Consider the following 21,858-nt stretch of genomic DNA (forward strand, 5'->3'; position numbering starts at 1 on the left):
ATAGATAGATAGATAGATAGATAGATAGATAGATAGATAGATAGATAGATAGATAGATAGATAGATAGATAGATAGATAGATAGATAGATAGATATTAAAACTACTGATAATGTTATATTTTGTTTGGTATAACAGGAGAGAACTGCTCTGTCAACATTGATGAGTGTGAATCTGAACCCTGTCAAAATGGAGGCATTTGTAAAGACAAGATCAATGGATATACCTGCACATGTCCTGCTGGATTTTTAGGTGGGTCTTATAATCTTGTAATACAGAGACAGAATTCCCTGTCACACTCAGAATTTAAATTCTGTATTAGTGTGTCTGTGTTTCCTAGTTTATAGTGAATTAAACAAAAGGTGAATCTTGCAAACCATTCTCTCTTATAAAAATAAATTAGTAATACATGCACACAATTAAGCAACATTGGATTTCAATTCTGTTAAAAACAAACAAATGAAAAAAAGTCTTTGTCTCCTGGGATTTTCACCTTGAAGATGAGGAATATACTCCTGTGTGTGACCTTTACACGACTTTCTATTTTTTACTATATATTTTTTTTTTACGATTAATCTTTATTATTCATCTTTTAAACCTCTTTATATAAGTCTGGACTACTCATCTAGGTCACTTTCTGGGTTACCAGAAGTACCCTTGGTCAAGATACTGAACCCATGCTGCTCTCCAATGCATGTATGAATGTGTGTGAATGTTAGATAGGAAGCACTTAGAAAGAAAGTGCTGGTGTGAATGGGTGAATGTATAAGTTGTGTAATGCGCTTTGAGTCTTCAGATAAAACAAAAAAGCGCTATATAAGAACCAGTCCGTTTACCATCTCTGTTTTTTCTAATACAGCACAGTATCAGGTGGTCATCTACCTCCACCATATCTAACCACCAATTTTCTCCTTCCAGGTGAGTTGTGTGAAGTGAACATTGATGAATGTGAGAGCCAGCCCTGCCAGAACGGTGGCTGGTGTGAAGATGGCAGGGCCACCTACACCTGTCACTGTCCTGAGGCAGCTGCAGGTGACCTTCCTTGGGGAGGTCGTCACTGTAATTTGAAACTCCTTGGTTGCGTTGACCATAAATGTCAGAATGGAGCCACCTGCCATCCATGGCTAGAGGATGGAGAACATGGTCACACATGCTTGTGCCCTCATGGATTCCTAGATGAGAAATGCTCCACCAGAACAACTTTCTCCTTCTCCACTCCTGGATTTATTCACATTCAAGTTGTTGTAGAAGAAAGAATTCGCCGGGAAGTTGACCACCATGTTCACAAAGGTCTCGGGATACAGCTTCGCTTCCGGACAACTATATCTAATATGTTGGTCTTCTTCAGAGGGGATGTGGACAACCACCTCTTTCTAGAGATTGTGAATGGTAGTCTTCATGCAAAAGCCTCTTCTGAGGAATCGGAGTTGGATGTAATATTTCCTGGCTTGGTTAGTGATGGAAAATGGAGGGACGCTCACGTGTTTATGGCTCAGGAAGGTCTAGTCTTAAATCTGAAAGGTCCTGACTGTGACAATGATGGATGCACAGTTATAGATAGTGGTGCAGGTGAACCACCTTTCGAGCTCTCTGAAGCCTTTACTCATATTTATATAGGCGGAGCACCAGAGGACCTTTTAGAGTACTCTAAAAGTGGTGCAGGATTCATTGGGTGTATGGAAGACCTGATGATTGACTCTAAGCCTATTCTACCACAAACACTTCCAGAGGACCAAGGCCATGAACTGGGATGTACTAAGACTGAATGGTGTAATACTGAACCCTGCAATGGCCATGGACGGTGTGTGGACCTGTGGACCAGTTACCAGTGTGACTGCTACCGTCCCTTCCACGGTGAAAACTGTTCTGAAGGTAAAAATGTTTACCACAGGCAAATCTTTCCTTGTCAAGCTTGTTATATGTTGTAATCCCAATTTCCCAGAAACTAAAGCCTGTAATAATATATATGGGGAACCACTGGGGGGGTAATTGAAGGGATTTATACATTCCTCTTACCTATTACTTTGCTTTACCTTCTAAAAAAAATAGAAATCAAATTCATTGATTTTATAAAGAATAATAATGATTATGTAAAGAATAATGATTAAATTTCCTTAGACTACGATGATCTGGATGACTGAGAACCTTCACAGACAATAATGATTAAAACTAAAACTAAAACCTGAGATAGTCCAGCTAAAATAATAAGCAAATAAAAGTCAGTTTAAAGGAACTCAAATTCATATTACTGAAGAAGGAATGTGAATTTAAAGGAAATTAGACCAGCTGACAACTAGACCAGCTCTTTGTAAACCACACACAGACAGACATCACTTTATGTTGATTATATGGTTTTCCTTTGAAAAGTACCTGTCTCCATTTTATTTTTTAAATGCTAATTTTGCTGGCCTGAGATTCACATTTGATTTCAGTTTCAAAGAGATATGAATGTAAAAGGTATATATACATAGTGTATGTGAGAGAAATAACACAGGGAAAAATATTAAACATGCTAACTGAAATTTTTAAAATTACTGAAACACTTGGTACAAAAGCTTTTGTTGGTGAGAGGTTCTACTTACTGATAGTAATTAGATTAGTAATAGATTTAATAGCAATAGATTTCAGCTGATGTCATGACTTTCCATGCCTTTTTGTACCCAACTTTCTTTGTGTGTTCAATACTTTTTCCCTGTGTCATTTCTCCTTAAAATACTTAATTTAAGCATATCTATGTACGCCATACTCAGAAATACGAAGCTAAAGTACACTCTAGCTCTTCCAGCTGCATGGGCTCCAGCAGGAGATGTTAAAACCAATTTAAAACAGCTGGGGAAGAATTACTGGAGTGATATTCAAGTGATATCCAGTCGAATCAATGACAGATCTATAAATGTAATGCTGAAATGTAACCAGTGGCGACATGTATAGACACTTATCATCTTTTGACCAGAATAGACAAAATAATTATTGTTGGGCACTTTATTTTTATATTACATTTAAATAATAATAACATTCCAATTGGTGTCCATGAAAATGTTAATGAATAATAATTATTTGATTCCCTACTGAATTTTTAAGTTTCCTCACTTATAAAGAACAGTCTCAAATTTTTATGGGCCTTTTATTTTCATGGAGAGAGTCAAAATATCAACCAATATCAAGAAAGAAAATATCAAGAAAAAACACATTCAGCAGACATTATTGAGTGAAATACGTATTTGAATCACAAGCAAAACATGACCAGGTGGAGAAAACCTTTTTGGTCTACTCCCCTTTACAGAAACTCTACTTGAAGGCAACTTGAAGCTTTTGCTCCCACCACAGATTTTCTATAGGTTTAAGGTTTGGAGAATTTCTAGGTCACTCCATTCCTTAACCTCTTAAGCCCCAAGCCTAACTGATCTCCTGCCTTTTGCCCCCGTATCAGGGGGCGTTGGGGCTTAAGAGGTTAATATGCTTCTTGTTTAGCCACTGCATTATTGCCTTAATGGTAAGTGATCATTATCATGCTGGAAGACCAATTCACAATCCATTCCGTGTTCTGGCTGAGGAAAGGAGTTTCTTATGCAAGATTTCATGATACATGGCCCCAACTATTGTCCTCTCACTGTGGTAAAATCATCCTCACCAGATCCTTACCCTTACCAGAAAAATAGTCCTAAAGCATAATATAACTCTGTGCTTGACTGTGGATGGTGTTCTGTGGGTCATAGACAGCATTTCTCTTTCTCTGGAGCTGCAGCCCTAAACAGAACTCCTGCACACCCACCAAGAAACAAACTCTGGTTATTGGCAATTCAGTTTTAAGAAATATGACACTAGAGACACCAGCAACCATTACTAATTGTCATCCAGGGGCCAGAGCAGGCGCTGAAGAAACGCTGAAACTGTTAGCAAAGGATAAACGGAAATTTCATGAAACAGTAATTCCCATAATAATGAAATACTGTTAAATCAATCAGAGACATTTAAAATGAATGTTTATTTGTTCTTTTTTTTTTTATTTGTTTATTCATCCCTGAGGAAATTACGTGGTTACAGTTGCTCCAAGACAGTAATTAACAGTAATTAACTGAACTAAATTAAATAATACAATATATTGTCAGACTCTTCTTTTCTGGTCCCCTCCCCAATCGGACCAGTAGTGACATTCAAATTCCTGGCTCTCGGAGTGGTGTCCAAAATATGATGTGGGCTTTACTGATAATTGGGAAACCTTCTGCGGAAACCCTGGTCTTGTTAGAAAAGATGGCATATATCCCACCTTCTTGTTTCAAGAAATCTGGCCAAATTTATTAAACCCCCAAAACATGAACCACCCCAAAGAAAAAAGGGCACTAGAGTCCCAAATAATTGTGGAGTCTACATGGCCATGAATCAAGACTAGCAGGGATGGATAGTAGGACCAAGCTGGGGAGCTGCTCAGGAGGGGGTAATCCCAACAACAGCGAGATGAATTCATCAGAAATTATAAGGTCTTTGGTTTGTATCATATCTTTCTAATAGGCTCCAATTTGTTCATGTAAATTGAGTCCTCTTCACACACTAAGGTTAAATATGGAATTCCACAGGGTTCTGTGCTAGGGCCATTTATTACGCATAACATACATTTTCACTGCTATGCAGATAATACCCAACATCGATCCATCGAGCCAGATAATGCACACCAATCAGTTAAACTACAGGCTTTAATTTCCTGCCTCTTAATTCAAATAAAACTGAGGTTATTGTATTCGGCGCTGAAAATCTCAGAAATATGGTATCTAACCAGATGCTTACTCTGGATGGCATTGGCTTGGCCTCCAGTAACATTTTGGGGAACCTTGGAGTTATTTTATTGACCAAGATATGTCCTTCAATGTATATATTAAACAAATATGTAGGACTGCTTTTTTCCATTTGCACAATATCTCTAAAATTAGAAACATCCTGTCTCTGAGTGACACTAAAAAAACTAGTTAATGCATTTATTACTTCTAGGCTGGACTACTGTAATTCATTTCATTCAGCATGTCCTAAAAACTCCATGAAAAGCTTTCAAGTAATCCAAAATGTTGCAGCAAGAGTACTGATAGGGACTAGAAAGAGAGAGCATATTTCTCCTGTATTGGCTTCCCTTCATTGGCTCCCTGTTAAATACAGAATTGAAGTCAAACTCCTGCTCCTCACATACAAGGTCTTAAATAATCAGGCCCCATCTTATCTTATAGTACCATATCACCCCATTAGAGCACTTCACTCTCGAACTGCGGGCGTACTTGTTGATCCTAGAGTATTTAAAAGTAGAACGGGAGGGAGAGACTTCAGTTTTCAGGCCCCTCTTCTGTGGAACCAGCTTCCACTTTGGATTGGGCCTAATCTCTACTTTTAAGATTAGGCTTAAAACTTTTCTTTTTGCTATAGCATATAGTTAAGGCTGGATCAGGTGATCCTGAATCATCCCTTAGTTATGTGCGTAGGCTGCTGGGTGATTCCCACGATGCATTGAGTATTTCTTCTTCAGTCACCTTTTTCGCTCACTATGTGTTAATAGACCTCTCTGCATTTAACTCTACTTGTTATTAATCTCTGGCACTCTTCCACAGCGTGTATTTTGTCTTTTCTTCCTTCTCTCACCCTAACCGGTCGCAGCAGATGGCCGCCCCTCCCTGAGTCTGGTTCTTCCTGTTAAAAGGGAGTTTTTCCTTCCCACTGTCGCCAAAGTGCTTGCTCATAGGGGGTCATATGATTGTTAGGTTTCTCTCTGTATGTTTTATTCTAGAATATAAAGTGGCTTGAGGTGACTGTTGTTGTGATTTAGTGCCCTATAAATAAAATTGGATTGAATTGAATTAGATGTATCATTACGTACATTTACTTTCAATACTACTAATGTTTATTTAGACTTTTTCTTTCCGTTTAAACTTTCTGAGCTAACTTCAGTAATATCTTCTTCAAAGCCATCAATGTGTCTATTAAATGTTTGCCATGATTAATCTGTTTATAAATGGGCAACATACTATAGCCTTCGAGTGGAGGTAATTAAACCATTACTTAAAAAGCCATTGCTTGACCCAGTTGTCTCAGCTAATTATAGGCCAATCTCCAATCTTCCTTTTATCTCAACATTTTTTGAAAGAGTAAATGTTATCTGATCATCTGCAGAACTCGCCTCCAACTCTGGAGACCCACAAACTCACCACACTTGATTCCTACTTCGCTTGATAGGTCCCTCACACCTCTGGTGTCCATCATTTGTTCAGGGGATTACTGCCACGACAGGCCACAGCTTTGTACTGCTGTCTCGGCATTTAACACAAGCCATTCAGGCTCAATCTCTCTATTCTCCATCATAAAGTTGTGTTGGTGGTGTGATTCAAAAATCTCATGGGGCTTCTGTCAGACACTCTCAATGTACCCTCACTCTATGTTTGGTTACACCAGACCTATCCACCATGCTCCCCATGGTGTTTGTTATGGACAAACTGTGATTAGTACAGAAGTCCAACAAACAACTTGGAGGTTTAGGTTTAGCTCAACTCTCCCTGAAATGTCACCATAAGAATACAAGGACTAGAAAGATGTCCTATTTCTCCTATACTGGCTTCTATTCATTGGCTTCCTCTTAAATAAACAATTGAATTTAAATTCCTTCTCTTCACATACAAAGTAAACAATCAGACCCTATCCTAAAGACCTCTTAGTAGCATATTATGCCAATAGAGGACTTTGCTTTCAGAGTGCAGGGTTACTTGCCATTTCAAAAAGCAGAATAGAAGGCTGAACCTTCAGCTATCAGATCCCTCACCTGTGGAACCAGTTACCAGATTCCCTGCCTAATTTTAAGATTAGGCTTAAGACTCCTTTTTGGTAAAGCTTACAGTTTCACTCACTGAGCCTTGTTCTGCTGAAGGGCTTTTCATGTTGCAAGGGATTTCTTCCTTCCAGTTGTTGTTAAGTGCTTGCTCATAGGGGATTGTCTGTTCGTGTTTTGGGGTCCAGGGTTTTTTTTTTTTTTACCAATAATACTACAGTGAAATTGAAAGCTATGTATAAACTATCTGTATGAATGAGTGAATATGGTTTTTAGTGTAAAAGTGCTTTGAGTGGTCAGAAAAACAGAAATGACAACACAAATACATGTCCAGTTACCTTGCTATCACCTAATGTAGACTTTACTACTTTTACTACAGACATCCAGGTGTACATGTTTTTTACAGAACATTTTAACTTAGATGTGTGCTAAACATAAAATATAACTGGACTTTATTAATGGAACACCCTGGGGCATTGTTGCAGAGGTGTACATGATGTTTTTAATGTAGTTCAATTATTGTTCCCTGACAGAATTTTCTTGGTGGACCTACAACCATGAAGACACAGTGAGTTCCAGTGGATATGATATTGTTAAAAGCCACGGGAGCAGCTTCAGTGTGTCTTTCATCCTGCGCTCTTTAAAGCCAGATGGGTTGCTTTTCCAGCTGAGGAGGCCCACAGAGGAGGCCTACTTCTCAGTTTACCTGGGCATGGGGAGGGTTTTTGTTAGCTCTCTGCCAAGTAGTGCTCCACTTACAGCTCCAATATTTGTGACTAATGGTGAGAAGCAGCTTCTGCAGGTGGAAGTGCAACACAGACAGGTCATCTTTGAGCATGCGGGAATTCGCTACAGAATGGGAGAGATCCCTGAAGTTAGTGTTAACAGTGGAGATCAGGCCTATGTGGGAGGACTTCCAAAGGAATGGCCCTCTGATACCTGGGGGGGACGTTTCAAAGGTTGTCTTCAGGATCTTCGTTTAGACTCCGTGCATTTGGATGTGGATGGTTGGAACACCTTAAATAAAGTGGACATTTATTCATTAACCTATTCTGAGAATGTAAAGAAGGGATGTGTCAGTGACAATACCTGCAAGGTAGGACAAACCTCCTAAATCTTTTTATATTCTTTTGTGTCTTTGTGTTCTTGTGAAAAATACCTTTAGGTATGTTGTTCACCTTCATGTTGTTTGGATGTGTAGTTCTCAGTGAGTGTGTAACTATTGTCTTTTTGAAAAAGTAACTTAACTGTCTGCTTATGATGTATTTAATGGACATCAGTAAACTGCTATTATAAAAAGACAGGTTACACTTTTCCTTAAACCATCTCTAAACTAATGAGGTGATATTTAGGCCAAAATGGTTTGTTAAAATATGACCCAAAGGGGAAAGTGTTATAAATGAAACACAGACCATTTTGATACTAGTCCGAAGCCAACAGTTCTGGGCGGCTCTCACTTCATGTTGGTAGATGATTGGGAAACGTCTGGGGAAAACCTGGTCTTGTTAGAAGAGACAGCATCCATCCCACTATTCCACTTTGGATGGAGCAGCTTTCATTTCTAGAAATCTGGCCAAATTTATTAAACCCTCAAAAACGTGTCTATGCAGAATCAGGACGAGAAAGCAGAGTTGCAGTCTTGCAATTCTCTCTGTAGCTCATCACTTCCAGTTATCCCCCTGAAACCCCATTAATATTAAAGATTAGGTCTCTCTTAGTACATCAATTATTAATCGACCAACAAACCTTTCTTTGATTTATTCTGCCTTACAGAAAACTGGCTACAGTAAGATGATTACGTTGGTTTATATGAATCAACACCCCTGATTTAGTGCTCATGTGATATGAAATAATTATTGTTATTATGTTATGTAATTATTGATTTTAAGATCTGTGTAGATACTGAAAATGACAGACTCAACACAGCATTAAGTCAATTATCAATTATTAGACTCAACTGGCTTCTCTCAAAATGTAAAAGAAACCACACATTATTTTAATCACACTGGATTTTGTTCTGACATATGGCATGAAAACAGCTTCCTGCAGCCTTGACCAATTGCAGTGTAACTAAGGGAAAATTCAGGGTCATCTAATCCAGCCCTAAATATTTGCTTTATTAAAAAGGAACGTTTTAAGCCTAATCTTAAAAGTAGAGAGGGTGTCTGTCTCCCCAATCCAAGCTGGAAGCTGGTTCCCAGAAGAAGGACCTGCAAGCTGAACAAGGCTCTCTCTGCCAGGCCTTCAGGCTGGGATGCATGAGGTTCGCCCTGAGTTCCCAAAGGCACTGGATGTTGTAGGGCTGCCTTGGTTGATGTTTCTCATTTTCAAGATATTGCACAAATAAAAGGAAAGCAGTCCTGCATATTTGTTTAATATACGCATTGGACATATCCTGGCCAAAAATGACTTCAGGATTCTTCACAGGGTCACTGGATGTCAAGGTAATGCCATACAGAGTAGACAACTAGTTAGACATCATATTCGTAAGATTTCTAGGGGTGAATACAATAACCTGAGTTTAGAACCAGAAAATTTTAGGTTATTTTTATCTGAATTTAGGTCTTTAAACCTTTAAGACATTCCTGCAGTTTAACTACTTGTTAAACTGTATGGTATGTTATCTGGCTTCATGGATAGATAATCTTCGGTATCATTCGCATAGTATTGAAAATACATGCTATGCCTTCTAATGACACTGCTAACGGAAGCATGTATAATGTCATAGCGCCTAATTCTGTGGAACTCCATAAATAAGCTTAGCATTCAATTTAATTAAATTCTGTTTATATTTCGCCAAATCACAAGTTTCAAGGTACTTTACACTTTAGTTAAAAAAACAAACAAACTACAATAATATAGAGAAAACAGAAAATTACAACAATGATATGACCCCCTTGGAGCAAGCACTTTGCATTGGGAAGGAAAAACTCCTTTTTAACAGGAAGAAACCTCGAGCAGAACCATGCTCAGAGGGGGGCAGCAATTTGCAACGTCTAGCTGGGTTAGGGGAGGAAGACAGGACACTGACACTGTGGAAGAGAGGGAGAAATGAATAATAACTAATAATTAAATGCAGAGAGGTGTATAAACACAGAGATTGAAAAAAAAGTGACTGAAGAAAGTAGCTGTGTGAAGAGGACTATCCATTTACATGTATAAACTGGATATCTGCAAGCCAATCTAACTTCTTTTTATCTCTAAAATTCTTGAAAGAATAATTACAAAACAGCTACAGAGAAATGTTTTATTTAAAGAGTTTTAGTCATGTTTTAGAGCTCATCACTGTCCTGAAATAGTGCTAGTGAAGGTTAAAAATGATCCTTCTAGGATCATTTTTAACCTTCACGTGCTTGTCCTGCAAGACCTCAGCGTTCCATACTGTTGACCAAAATATTTTATTACAGCAATAAGAGCATGCTGTAGGTATTAAAGCACTGCACTGCAGTGATTTGAATCATGTCTATGTAATAGATTCCAATTTGTTCATTTGTAAATCCTTTTAGAGGCTTAGAGAGTCTTCTTCACACACTAAGGTCAATTATGGAGTTCCACAGGGTTCTGTGCTAGGACCAGTTGTTCTTACATTATACATGCTTCCCTTCGGCAGTATCATTAGAAGGGATAGCATACGTTTCCATTGCTATGTCGATGACACCCAACTTTATCTAACCATGAAGACAGATAACACACACCAATTAGTTTAAACTGCAGGAAAGTCTTAAAAGTGACCTAAAATTTCTCCGAGTGATGTTGAAAAGCTTTTCCATGCATTTATTACTACTAGTAATATTACTTTATTACTTCTGGACTACTGTAATTCATTATTTTCAGGATTTCCCCAAAACTCCATGAAAAGCCTCCATTTGAACCAAAATTGCTGCAGCAAAAGTACTGACAGGGACTAGAAAGAAAGAGCATATTTCACACATACTGGCTTCACATCATTGGCTCCCTGTTAAATCCAGAATCAAATTTTAAATCCCTCTGTGTCAAAGGGGGCCAAAGGCCTGTACTGAATGTTAACCATTCCTCGCCTTCAGTCCCCTGACCGTGGTCGGGAGACACGAGGGGAGATGCTTCCTCCAGGGCCGAAGTTTGTCCTCCTTCGGGGTTAACTCCCTTCACTTTTGTGGAGTAGTGAGGCAGACAGAAATCAGCCGAGGGCTCGGCGAGTACTGAAGAGATGAGGCTTTAATAACAGTACTGCACACTTCGAAAACACACTGCATAGCCTGTAGCCCGTTAGAACGCTGCTCCCGGTCGCCCTCTCTACCCATGACACACTCTCTCCATTTTTCTCTCTTTCGCTCCCCCGCGTTTCCTTCATGCGCATGCTCACACACACATCACATACACTCCTTACTGCACCCAGTCACACACAAGACGGCAATTCCCGCAACATGAAGCTGGACCGAAGTGCAGAACCAAGTGCGGAGTCAGCTGAAGTAGTTTTAATAGACTTTATTATCTTTGCAACAAACAGAATAATAACTTGGCATAGAAAAGTAGCAAACTTAAAGTGAACACAACATTTAACTTTGATGGATGAGGGTTTGGGCCTGGGAGGACTAGTGAGGAGGACTGAGTCGTGGCAGGTAATACAAGTTATTGCACTGAACGGAAAGGGAAAAGGAGGTTAGAGTGAATGAATGAGTGAATGAGAACTTCTCCAGGTGAATGTGGATCTTAAAAGAGGGAATAGCTTGTGCTGCAGGTGGAGTCAGAGGTACTTTAAGAGGAGGAGGTGAAATTCCAGGTGAGCTGAACAGAGAGAAATGACTACCCTGGGTTCCAAGAAATCCTGTGAGCAATGGTGGCAGGAGGGCAGGCGGGTGTTGAGCAGGAAGTTTTCCCAGTAACAATGAGTGTGACTGGGAATCCGAGGAGTGAGCGAAGCTGAAGAACAGAGCTGAGATGTGACCAGAAAACTGCAGCACAAGATAACAAGGGAAGTGCAAGGACTAGAAACAATAGCAGTGAGAGAGTGTGAGAGCCTGTTACCAACTTGGATTAGTTGACAAACTGATGGTGAAGAGACGTCAACGCAGGTCTTAAGTAATGTGGACACAGGTGAATCAGGAACCCAGTGGAATTTTTCCGCAGCTCACCCAGCCTGTGACACTCTGCTCACTTACAAGGTCTTGAATAATCAGATAATAATAATAATAAAATATCCTATCTTAAAGACATCCAAGTAACATATCACCCAAAAAGACCACTTCACTCTTAGACTGCTGGTTTTCTTGTGGTTCCTGAGGTATGTAAAAGTAGAGGGAGGCAGATCTCCAGCTTTCAGGCCACTCTTCTGTGGAGGCAGCTTCCAGTTTGGATTCAGGAGACAGATACCCTCTCTGCTTTTAAAATTCAGCTTTTTTGTTTTTTTTTTGATAAAACATATAGTTAGGGCTGGATCAGGTAACCCCAAATCCTCCCTTAGTTACATTGCAATAGGCCTAGCTGGGGCTGAAGTGTTTCTCCTTCTCTCACCCCTTGTGTTTTTACACAACTCTGCATTTAATTATTAGTTATTATTAATCTCTGTCTCTCTTCCACTGCCTTTGTCCTGTTTTCTTCCCTTTACTCCCAACCAGTCACAGCAGATCACTGCCCCTCCCTAAGCCTGGTTCTGCCAGAGGTTTTTCCTGCTAAAAGGGAGTTTTTCTTTCCCACTGTCACCAAGGCCCTTGTTTATAGGAGGTCATCTTATTGTTTAGATTTTCTGTCTTTTCTCTGTATTATTGTAGGGCCGTAATTGATCAAACCAAATGTTGGTGTGATTTTGCACTATGTAAATAAAATTATTTGAATAAAATAATAAAATGTAATTGATTATTTCCATATCAGTTCATTGTTCTACAAAAATGTAATCTGCATGCTTCCTTTTATAGATGAAGCCTTGCCAAAATGGAGGATGGTGTACCATCACATTCAACGATTTTACATGTTCTTGTCCTGAGGAATACACTGGGAAGACCTGCAAAGAACGTGTGTGGTGTGTCAGCCACCCATGTGTCAATGGTGGCCATTGTGTGGATCTACCTGATGGATATGAATGTAAGTTTATAAAACTTCAACTCCTATTATGCCATGGAGCAAAAAATATATATTTCTGTTCGCCTACCACCCAGGCAGATTCTCTTGTTTCCCTAGGCACACAAAAACCAAGGGCTGAAAGTAAAGAATAAATATAATTAGTTTATTTGTCCAACAGATAATTAACAAAAAAGATAAAATATTATTGCAAAATAATAAATAGTAATAATAGTAACTGTTTTAGCACAAAATCCGAAACCAGATTCTTAGATACACTATATTACCAAAAGTATTTGTTTATCTACCTATATGAAATTTGAGTGACATCTCAAGTGACATTAAATATAATGCTGTCCCACCTGTTGCAGTTACAACAGCTTCAACTCTTTTGGGAAGGCTTTCCTTAATGTTTAGGAGTGTGTTTATAGGAATTTTTGACCATTCTTTGAGAAGCACATTTGTGAGGTCAGACACTCGTGTTGGACGAGAAGGCCCGGCTTTGTAGTCTCTGCTCTAATTAATCCCAAGGGGTTCTGTCGAGTTGTGGTCAGTACTCTGTGTAGGCCAGTCAAGGTCTTCATGTCTTTATGGACCTTGCTTTGTGCATTGGTGTGCGGCCATGTTGGAACAGGAACAGACTGTTCCCAAACTGTTCCCACAAAGTTGGGAGCATGAAATTGTCCAAAATATCCTGGTATCATGAATCATTAAGAGTTTTTTCATTGATACTAAGGGGCTGAGCCTAACTCCTGAAAAACAACCCCACACCATAATCCCTCTCCACCAAACTTTACACTCAGCCCTGTGCAGTCAGACAAGTACTGTTCTCTTGGCAACCACCATACCCAGCCTCGCCCATTGGATTGCCAGATAGACTCCAGAGTCGAGTGGTTCTACACTGTGTAGTGGTGTGTGTCCGACACTTTACTTTCCAATTATTTAGATCGGCGAGTGGATACTTTTGGCAATACATTGTATTTCATTATTTTTTGACATTTCACACTTAACACTGAATCGGTTAAGGAACAGACAATAAAAATTGTCTATTACTTTCAGTACTTATATGAAAAAGCCATATAAGTCACAAATACTGCAATATGTTTTCCTATATGACTATAGTTCTCAAAGTGCGAATAAAAAGCTAACTAATACTTGCCTATGAAAGTATAATCATCTAAGAAAAAATCTTTTTTGGATATCACGTCTTCTGAGATTACCTCTTGCTTCACACATTGTGACATCCTATCACTGTTGTTGCCAATTTATTGCCACACCTTATCATCCTTTTTCCTTCTCTCTTTCTTACTTCAATATGATTTAAAACACAATTGAAATCCCTTCATTACATTTTTTTTTCTGTGTTGTATTTTAACAAGATTTATCATTAATTCCATCACATGTCAATATACTTTCCCTCATGTTTCATTTAGTTTATGCTATTTAACTTCAACTAGATTTTTCATTAGCTCAATCACACTTTTTATCTTGAAAACACTTGTGTTTGTGAATTACAATATGCTGAGCATAATTTATTTTTTAAATCATATATGTTAAAGTCTCCCAATCCTTCTTGTGCACACATACACATGCAGCCTCGAAGGCTATGACGGAATAAAAAGGCCACTCTACACAAAACCTAAGTGAGAGGCCTGTTATTAATTTCATAGATTATATTTTTGTATTCATTTTACTGCTTAATCTTATACCTGATTATATTCTGATCAGTATTAAGTAGTTAAGTACGATTAACTATCAGAAATATCACATTTAATTATGACTCTATGTTCAGAATTATGTATAATGATGTGTCAGACACACATTTCCTATCTTTCACATTCCTGCAGCCAGTCTCAGACACACAAAGGCATAAATCTGCCACGATGAAAGCCGGATCATGTCTACACACACAAAATTCAGACATTAGAATCATTGTCATTACTCAAACTACATTTGTAATTCAACATATTGATTAGACTTATACTTTGATTATATTTTTTGATTAAGAATTAAAGATGATTTACTATTAGCAAATGCACATATGGATCAATGGTACTGGCTAAAAAAATAAAGCTAAGAGGAATGGTTTAGGAGGAGCTTACCCTCTGAATCAAGTGTTGCAGAGGTCAGTATATCACCAGACTCAGGGGTAACTGATTCAGCCACAGGGAGAAGATCTTCAGCAGTAAGCCTGGGCAAAAGAAGATCAGTGTCCAGGGTAACTAGCTCAGATACAGGAAGAACACTCTCTGGGTAGTTTGCACAGTGTTCACACAACCTGTAATGTTACTGGAGGTGAGTTAGGGAGGTAAACATATAAGGTCCATCTCAGTCCATGTGTCTATGTGCAAGCACGTTTCTCCCACACTCAACAGAGAGCAGTGGCACATCCAAAAAATCACTCCTAAACTGTTTTTTTTTTCAATGTATTGGGGTGGGGGTGGGGGGGCTGTAGCCTATCCCAGCTGTCTTAGGGCGAGAGGGAGGGTTCACCCTGGACAGGTCACCAGTCTGTCGCAGGGCAAACACATAGACACAGACAACCATTCACTCTCACTTTCAAATCTACAGGCAATTTGGAGTTTCCCATTAAATATCTTCTACATGACATCCATATTTTGAAATAATAAGGAAAAATTGTTCATTTTGTTCATTTTGACTCCTAGGTGTTTATAATGCCACATTTGAGAACAACGCTGTGCAGTACAGTTCTGGAGGGTCCCTGGTTGAGCCTGTCACTAACATATACATGGAGTTGAGGACCCGGTCAGAAAATGCTGTGCTCCTGAGGGCCTCCTGGGGCTCTGATCTCCTAATGGTGGGTCTGTTGGACTCATCAGTCCGGGTGGAGATCCAGCTAAGCAACAGCTTTGAGCCTCTGACCTTTACAGGCGTCCGTCAGGTTGCAGACGGGAGCTGGCACCGCGTGAACATTTCCATGACTGAAAAGGACCGCAAAGCCTCCCCCTGGATCATCACTGTGGATGGAATCACAGATGCTAACAGTGTGCCAGAGCGCACAGGTAGTATTCGCTTTCTCAATCAGAAGGGGGCGTTACTAGCCCTTGCAGAGAGCTTCAATGGTTGCATGGGTGCAGTGAGGCTCGGAGGAGTTTACCTTCCTTTTGTGGATGATTATAAGGCCCCACAACCTTCTCAGTTTCATTTAATTGGAAAACCAAAGATTTATTTGGGCTGCACTGGTACCCCTGTTTGTGATTCAGATCCATGTCTAAACGGAGGCACGTGCGAAGACCTCTTTAATAAATTTGGATGTATCTGCAACTCTGGTTGGGAGGGAGACCAGTGTGAGATGGACACTGATGACTGTGCATCTCAGCCCTGTGTTCATGGAAGCTGTAAGGACTACTTGGCTGGTTTTCAGTGCAATTGCCACCTGGGATATGCTGGCACTCTCTGTGATGAAGATATTGATGAGTGTGAGCATCATAATTGTGAACATGGAGGAATCTGTCAGGATGGACCCAACATGTACACCTGCATATGCCCTAAGGAGTACAGGGGCCCACACTGCCAGTGAGTTCTCACTAATTGATCATTTGTTTATTCCCTGTAGTTAAAGGTGAACTGTAGTGAAGCCAAACTACACAAAAGTATTGGGCCACCTGTGCATTACCCCTAGAGGAATTGCTCGGCCATAGAAATTCATTCCATAAAACTCCCTGCAGACTGATGTTTTTTGCTGATGTTAATGCCAATCCTACTCTGTTTTATATGGTCATCCACTTTATGGCTGAATTAAAACCACTTTGCAATATTAGTAGTTATGAGTGATTATGGATCACTGATCTTGAAGAAATTTCCTGAAATGACTTGTTGCAGCACTGGCATCCTATTACAATACTATGCTCAAATTCAGTGAGCTCTTTAGAATGACCCATTCTTTCACAAATATTTGTAAAGGCAGATTGTATGACTAGGTGCTTGATATTATACATGTGGCCATGATACTGAAAACACTCAAATTGAAAGATTCAAATGTTTTGCCAAATACTTTTGTTCCTATGGTGTATGTAAGATGCTGCCAGCAGCTTGTGCTGAGTGAGTTAAGAGCACAACTAATCTGCCCTATTTTAAACCATATTTGTCTTCACAATTGAAAAAAAAATGCAAGGAAGCGTTATTGTTTTTCTGTCTTTCTTTACAATTTTTTGTTTATTAGTTTGAAAAGACAATAACATTGTAGATTTAGCACACACTACACATGCACTTAAGAATTCCTGCACATCTTGCCAAGATAAACACTAATACTATTTCCTCCAGGTGGGTCTATCCTCCTATACAGTGTGGTAAAGATGTTATGTGTGCAAACGATGGTGTCTGCAATGATGGACTGTGGGGGGCTAACTGTACATGCATGCCAGGTTTCACAGGCACCAGGTATGCTCACATCTGAGTCATTTTACTCTAACTGTTACTAAATTTAAGTAATACCACATGTGTGTATGTATATCATGGTAGAGGGGATATATATAAATATATAACCATAAATATGACTTAGCTTCAGAGTTGTTAATGTAACAGTTAATGTTGACTTCAGGTAATTTCTGGTAATTCAGGTAATTTTTGTCTTGCAGATGTGAAATGGAGATCAATGAGTGTGGGTCTAACCCCTGTAGAAATGGAGGTTCCTGTTTGGATCGCTTTAACATGTTTGTATGTGAATGCCCGCCCGGTTACAGTGGTCCAGTCTGTGACAGTAACGTATGTTCGCTTCAATTTCTTCTTCAGAGCTAGATAGACGAGATCAATAACTTAATTGCAACATTTAACGAATGATATATTATATGTGTTTCCCAAACTAAATTACTTTTCATATTTTACATGAAGTTTCACAACAGCAGTATAAACTTGATTTAGATTCACATCTTTCTAATTTTGAAATGACTGAAAATCAAACTATGTAATGGAAACATCCATCAGTAAGACCTAACCTCTACACTTTTTGTCTCTGCAGAAAGAAGCCCGTATACAGGGAATCCCCTGGCTGCTAATTGTGATCCCGTTGCTCTGCCTGTGCATTCTCCTAATGATTATTGGCTTGACCTTTGTAGTGCTCACAGCAAGGAAGAAGCGCCAGTCAGAGGGCGCTTATAGCCCCAGTGCTCAGGAATTAGCTGGAGCCCGGCTAGAGATGGACAGCATGCTCAAAGTACCACCGGAGGAGAGGCTCATCTGATCTGACAGGAACACAAATCGATAAAGGGAGCTAGAGGTGATCCGATGCTGTGGGGAGGTGCACAGGGCTGTCACTGTCAAACTGTTAGATCCTCTGAATGTCCAGGCTCATCTGATGTTATAGCCCCCTCCTTATAGACCTGTGCTACAAAAATATATTGACAATGTAAATTGTGCATATTTCATCATCTGAGGAAATAAGCCCTATGAACTTCAGGAACTCATAGCCATCAATTTATCCTCTGATGACCCCCTCTTATCAGAAATCATGCCAGTTTTTTATGCTCAAAACTGCTAAACAGAGGACAAATAAGCTCTCCACTACATGGTCACCTTTGGAAAATGTCCAACAGGTTCATGGCACATCAGTGGTGCTGCTGCTGGAAACTTTGCTCCAGTGGAGACAGTATGGCTCTGAGAAAACTCTTTACTGTTCTTTCTTTTCTGATAGACATGTTTGGCAACATGACTTATTTTTCAGTTTTCCTGGTAATATGGGACTTTGTAGCAATTTTTAGAAATGCTTTTTCTTGTAAAAGATTACATTTATTTACATTTGTGTCCACTTGTATGCACATTAATTAAATCTATAAATGTAATAAAGGCCAACTAGAGGTTTTTACTGCTTGGCCAGGAAGAATGCTTGTTATAAAGAATTTAGACAGTAGAGATAAAGTTAAATTGTTTGCTGTTATTTTTAATTCTAGTCTAGATTTTCATTGTCTCTTGTGCTCAGATTTTCTTTCTGTCAAGGTTTTTTTCCTAGGTTTTTTTTTTCTTTCTTTTGTTTGTTTGTTTTTTTCAAAAAAAAAGCAAACAAACAAAAACGACATCCCATTTTTGATATTAGGGTCATTCGGTCTCAAATCAACCAAGGGTTCTGCTCAACTGTCTCTGATTTGCATACAAATTTGAGAAAATTTGATCATTTGGTATATCTTTCATATATGAAGCTATGGTCTATTAACTCATAGTGAGTGAGGAAGGTGAGTGAAGAAGAAATACTCAATGCATCATGGGAATCCCCCAGCAGCCTACACCTATTGCATCATAACTAAGTCAGGATTCAGTCAAGTCAAGATAGTGTCTGTCTGTCTGTCTGTCTTCCGAATCCAAGATAGAAGCTGGTTCCATAGAAGAAGCCCATATGGAAACGATATATATAAATCTTATAAAGTTTGTATCTGTCTTATGTGAAACTTGTATGAAAAGCATACAAGAATAAAAACAGATATAAGATCCCATAAAAAATTATATAAATGAAACTTGTTTTGAATACTTACTAAAACAATATATGAAAGTAATGAGAAAGTATATGATGTTATATGATTCACTATATGAAGCAGGCCACATCTTATGCAAGTCTTTTATAAATTTTTTCTATTTCTTTTTCATATGGGAGGGCCTGAAAACTGAAGGCTCTCCCTCCCATTCTACTTGTAAATACTCTAGGAACAACAAGTAGGCCTGCAGAGCGAGAGTGAAGTGCTCTAATGGGGTGATATGGTACTACAAGGTCATTAAGATATGATAGGGCCTGATTATTAAGACCTTGTATGTGAGGAGCAGGATTTTGAATTCAATTCTGGATTTAACAGGAAGCCAATGAAGGGAAGCAAATACAGGAGAAATCTGCTCTCTCTTTCTAGTCCCTGTCAGTACTCTTGCTGCAGCATTTTGGATTAACTGAAGACATTTCAGGGAATTTTTAGGACATCCTGATAAAAATGAATTACAGTAGTCCAGCCTGAAAGTAATAAATGCATGAACTAGTTTTTCAGCATCACTCTGAGACAGGATATTTCTAATTTTAGAGATATTGCACAAATAGAAGAAAGCAGTCCTACATATTTGTTTAATATGTGCATTGAAGGACATGTCCTGGTCAAAAATCACTCCAAGGTTCCTCGCAGTGTTACTGGAGGGCAAGTAATGCCATCCAGAGTAAGAATCTGGTTATATATTATATTTCTAAGATTTTCAGGGCAGAGTACAATAACCTCAATTTTATCAGATTTAAGAAGCAGAAAATTAGAGGTGGTCCAGGTCTTTATGACTTTAAGACAGTCCTGCAGTTTAACTAATTGTTGTGTGTTATCTGTCTTCATGGATAGATAACCTTCTGTATCATCCGCATAGCAATGAAAGTGTATGCCTAAGGGAAGCATGTATAATGTAAACAGAATTGGTCCTAGCACTGAGCTGTTTGACAACTACTCTTTCAAGAATTTTTGATATAAAAAAGGTAGGAGATTGGCCTATAATTAGCTGGCTTTTTAAGTAACGTTTTAACTACAGCCAGCTTGAAGGCCTGTGGTACATAGCCGATTTTTAGAGATAGGTTGATCATGACTGAAGCATTAATTAATGGCAGGACTTCTTTGAACAGTCTTGTAGGAATGGTGTCTAAAAGACATAGTTTGGAGGAAGTAATTATTGAAGTTAACTGAGAAAGATCAATTGGGAAAAAAAGACTGTAAATAAATATCAATGGTACTGAAATTAGCTGTAGATAATATTACATCTGTGAGACGATTATGACTAATTTTTTCTCTACTGGTTAAAATTTTATTTGTGAAGAAGTTCATGAAGTCATTACTAGTTAACGTTAAAGGGATGGTTGGCTCGTTAGCCTGGCTACCGAGCTGAAGAGAAACCTGGGGTTGTTCTTATTTTCTTCAATCAGTGATGAGTAGTAAGATCTTCTAAATTTATGACACACCATTTCCTCTCCAGATTACGAGTCATCTGCTTTAGGCTACGTGTTTGAGAATTATACCAGGGAGTCAGGTACTTCTTATTTGAGGCCTTAGTTTTCACAGGAGCTACAGTATCCAGAGTCGTACGTAGTGAGGAGGTGAAATTATTAACAAGATAATCGACCTCTGTTGGAGTAGCATTCAGGTAGCTGCTCTGCTCTGTGTTGGTACAGGGCATTGAAGATGATAACGGCACATGAATTATATTCTTAAACTTAGTTACAGCGCTTTCAGAAAGACATTTACTGTGATGAAATCTACTCCCCACTGCTGTGTAATCAATTAGTGTAAATTTAAGTGTTATCAGGAAATGATCAGACAAGAGAAGTTTTCAGGAAAAACTGTTAAATGTTCAGTTTCTATGCCACATGTTAGATCAAGATCTAAAGTGTGATTAAAGTGGTGGGTGGGTTCTTTTAGATTTTGAGAGAAGCCAATTGAGTCTACTAACAGATTAAATGCCATGTTGAGGCTGTCATTTTTAGCATCTACATGAATGTTAAAATCACCCACAATAATTATTTTATCTAAACTGAGCACTAAATCATATAAGAAGTCTGAGAAATCAGACAGAAACTCAGTGTAAGGCCCGACGGACAATAGATGAAAGCAAATAACACTGGTTTTGAATTTTTCAAAAAAGTAAAAGTCTGTCTTGGTCTTTGGTTGATTAATAGGCTGGTGTGAAAAATTGCTGCCAAACCGCCCCCTCAACCTGTGCTTTGAGGTTTCTGATAGTTAGAATGACTCGGGGGTGTCATTTAAACTAACATAATCATCCTATTGTAACCAGGTTTCTGTGAGGAGGAGTAAATCGATTTGTTGATCAATTATTAACTGATGTACTAACAGAGACTTGGAAGAGAGAGACCCAATGTTTAATAATCCACATTTCACTGTTTTACTCATTCGTGCTGTTGAGGATACTGTATTGTTCTTTTTTTTGCTTTGTTTTTTGTGTGTTTGGGAGCTCACACAGTCTCTAAGGGGATAGGGTTTTGAGGGGATAACAGGAGGAGAGAAGCTGCAACTTTGCTTCCTGGTCCCAACTGTGGATAGTCACGTTTTTTGGG

General features: G+C 38.9%; 1 protein-coding gene across 1 annotated transcript in view; it reads left to right on the forward strand.

Annotated features, from left to right (window-relative positions):
• crb2a (crumbs cell polarity complex component 2a) overlaps positions 1-19,270 on the forward strand; it is a 47,975-nt gene extending 28,705 nt beyond the window's left edge. Inside the window, exons 6-13 of the mRNA XM_005947894.3 lie at positions 137-250; positions 917-1,870; positions 7,328-7,890; positions 12,686-12,851; positions 15,494-16,364; positions 17,112-17,228; positions 17,426-17,552; positions 17,806-19,270. Coding sequence (XP_005947956.1) covers positions 137-250; positions 917-1,870; positions 7,328-7,890; positions 12,686-12,851; positions 15,494-16,364; positions 17,112-17,228; positions 17,426-17,552; positions 17,806-18,027 — 3,134 coding nt within the window. The 3' untranslated portion in view covers positions 18,028-19,270. The remainder of the gene's footprint in view (positions 1-136; positions 251-916; positions 1,871-7,327; positions 7,891-12,685; positions 12,852-15,493; positions 16,365-17,111; positions 17,229-17,425; positions 17,553-17,805) is intronic.
• Positions 19,271-21,858: the final 2,588 nt, after the last annotated feature.

Source organism: Haplochromis burtoni, unplaced genomic scaffold, assembly GCF_018398535.1.
Source record: "Haplochromis burtoni strain Fernald_Lab_line unplaced genomic scaffold, NCSU_Asbu1 Contig_548, whole genome shotgun sequence".
In the NCBI taxonomy this organism is placed as follows: domain Eukaryota; kingdom Metazoa; phylum Chordata; class Actinopteri; order Cichliformes; family Cichlidae; genus Haplochromis; species Haplochromis burtoni.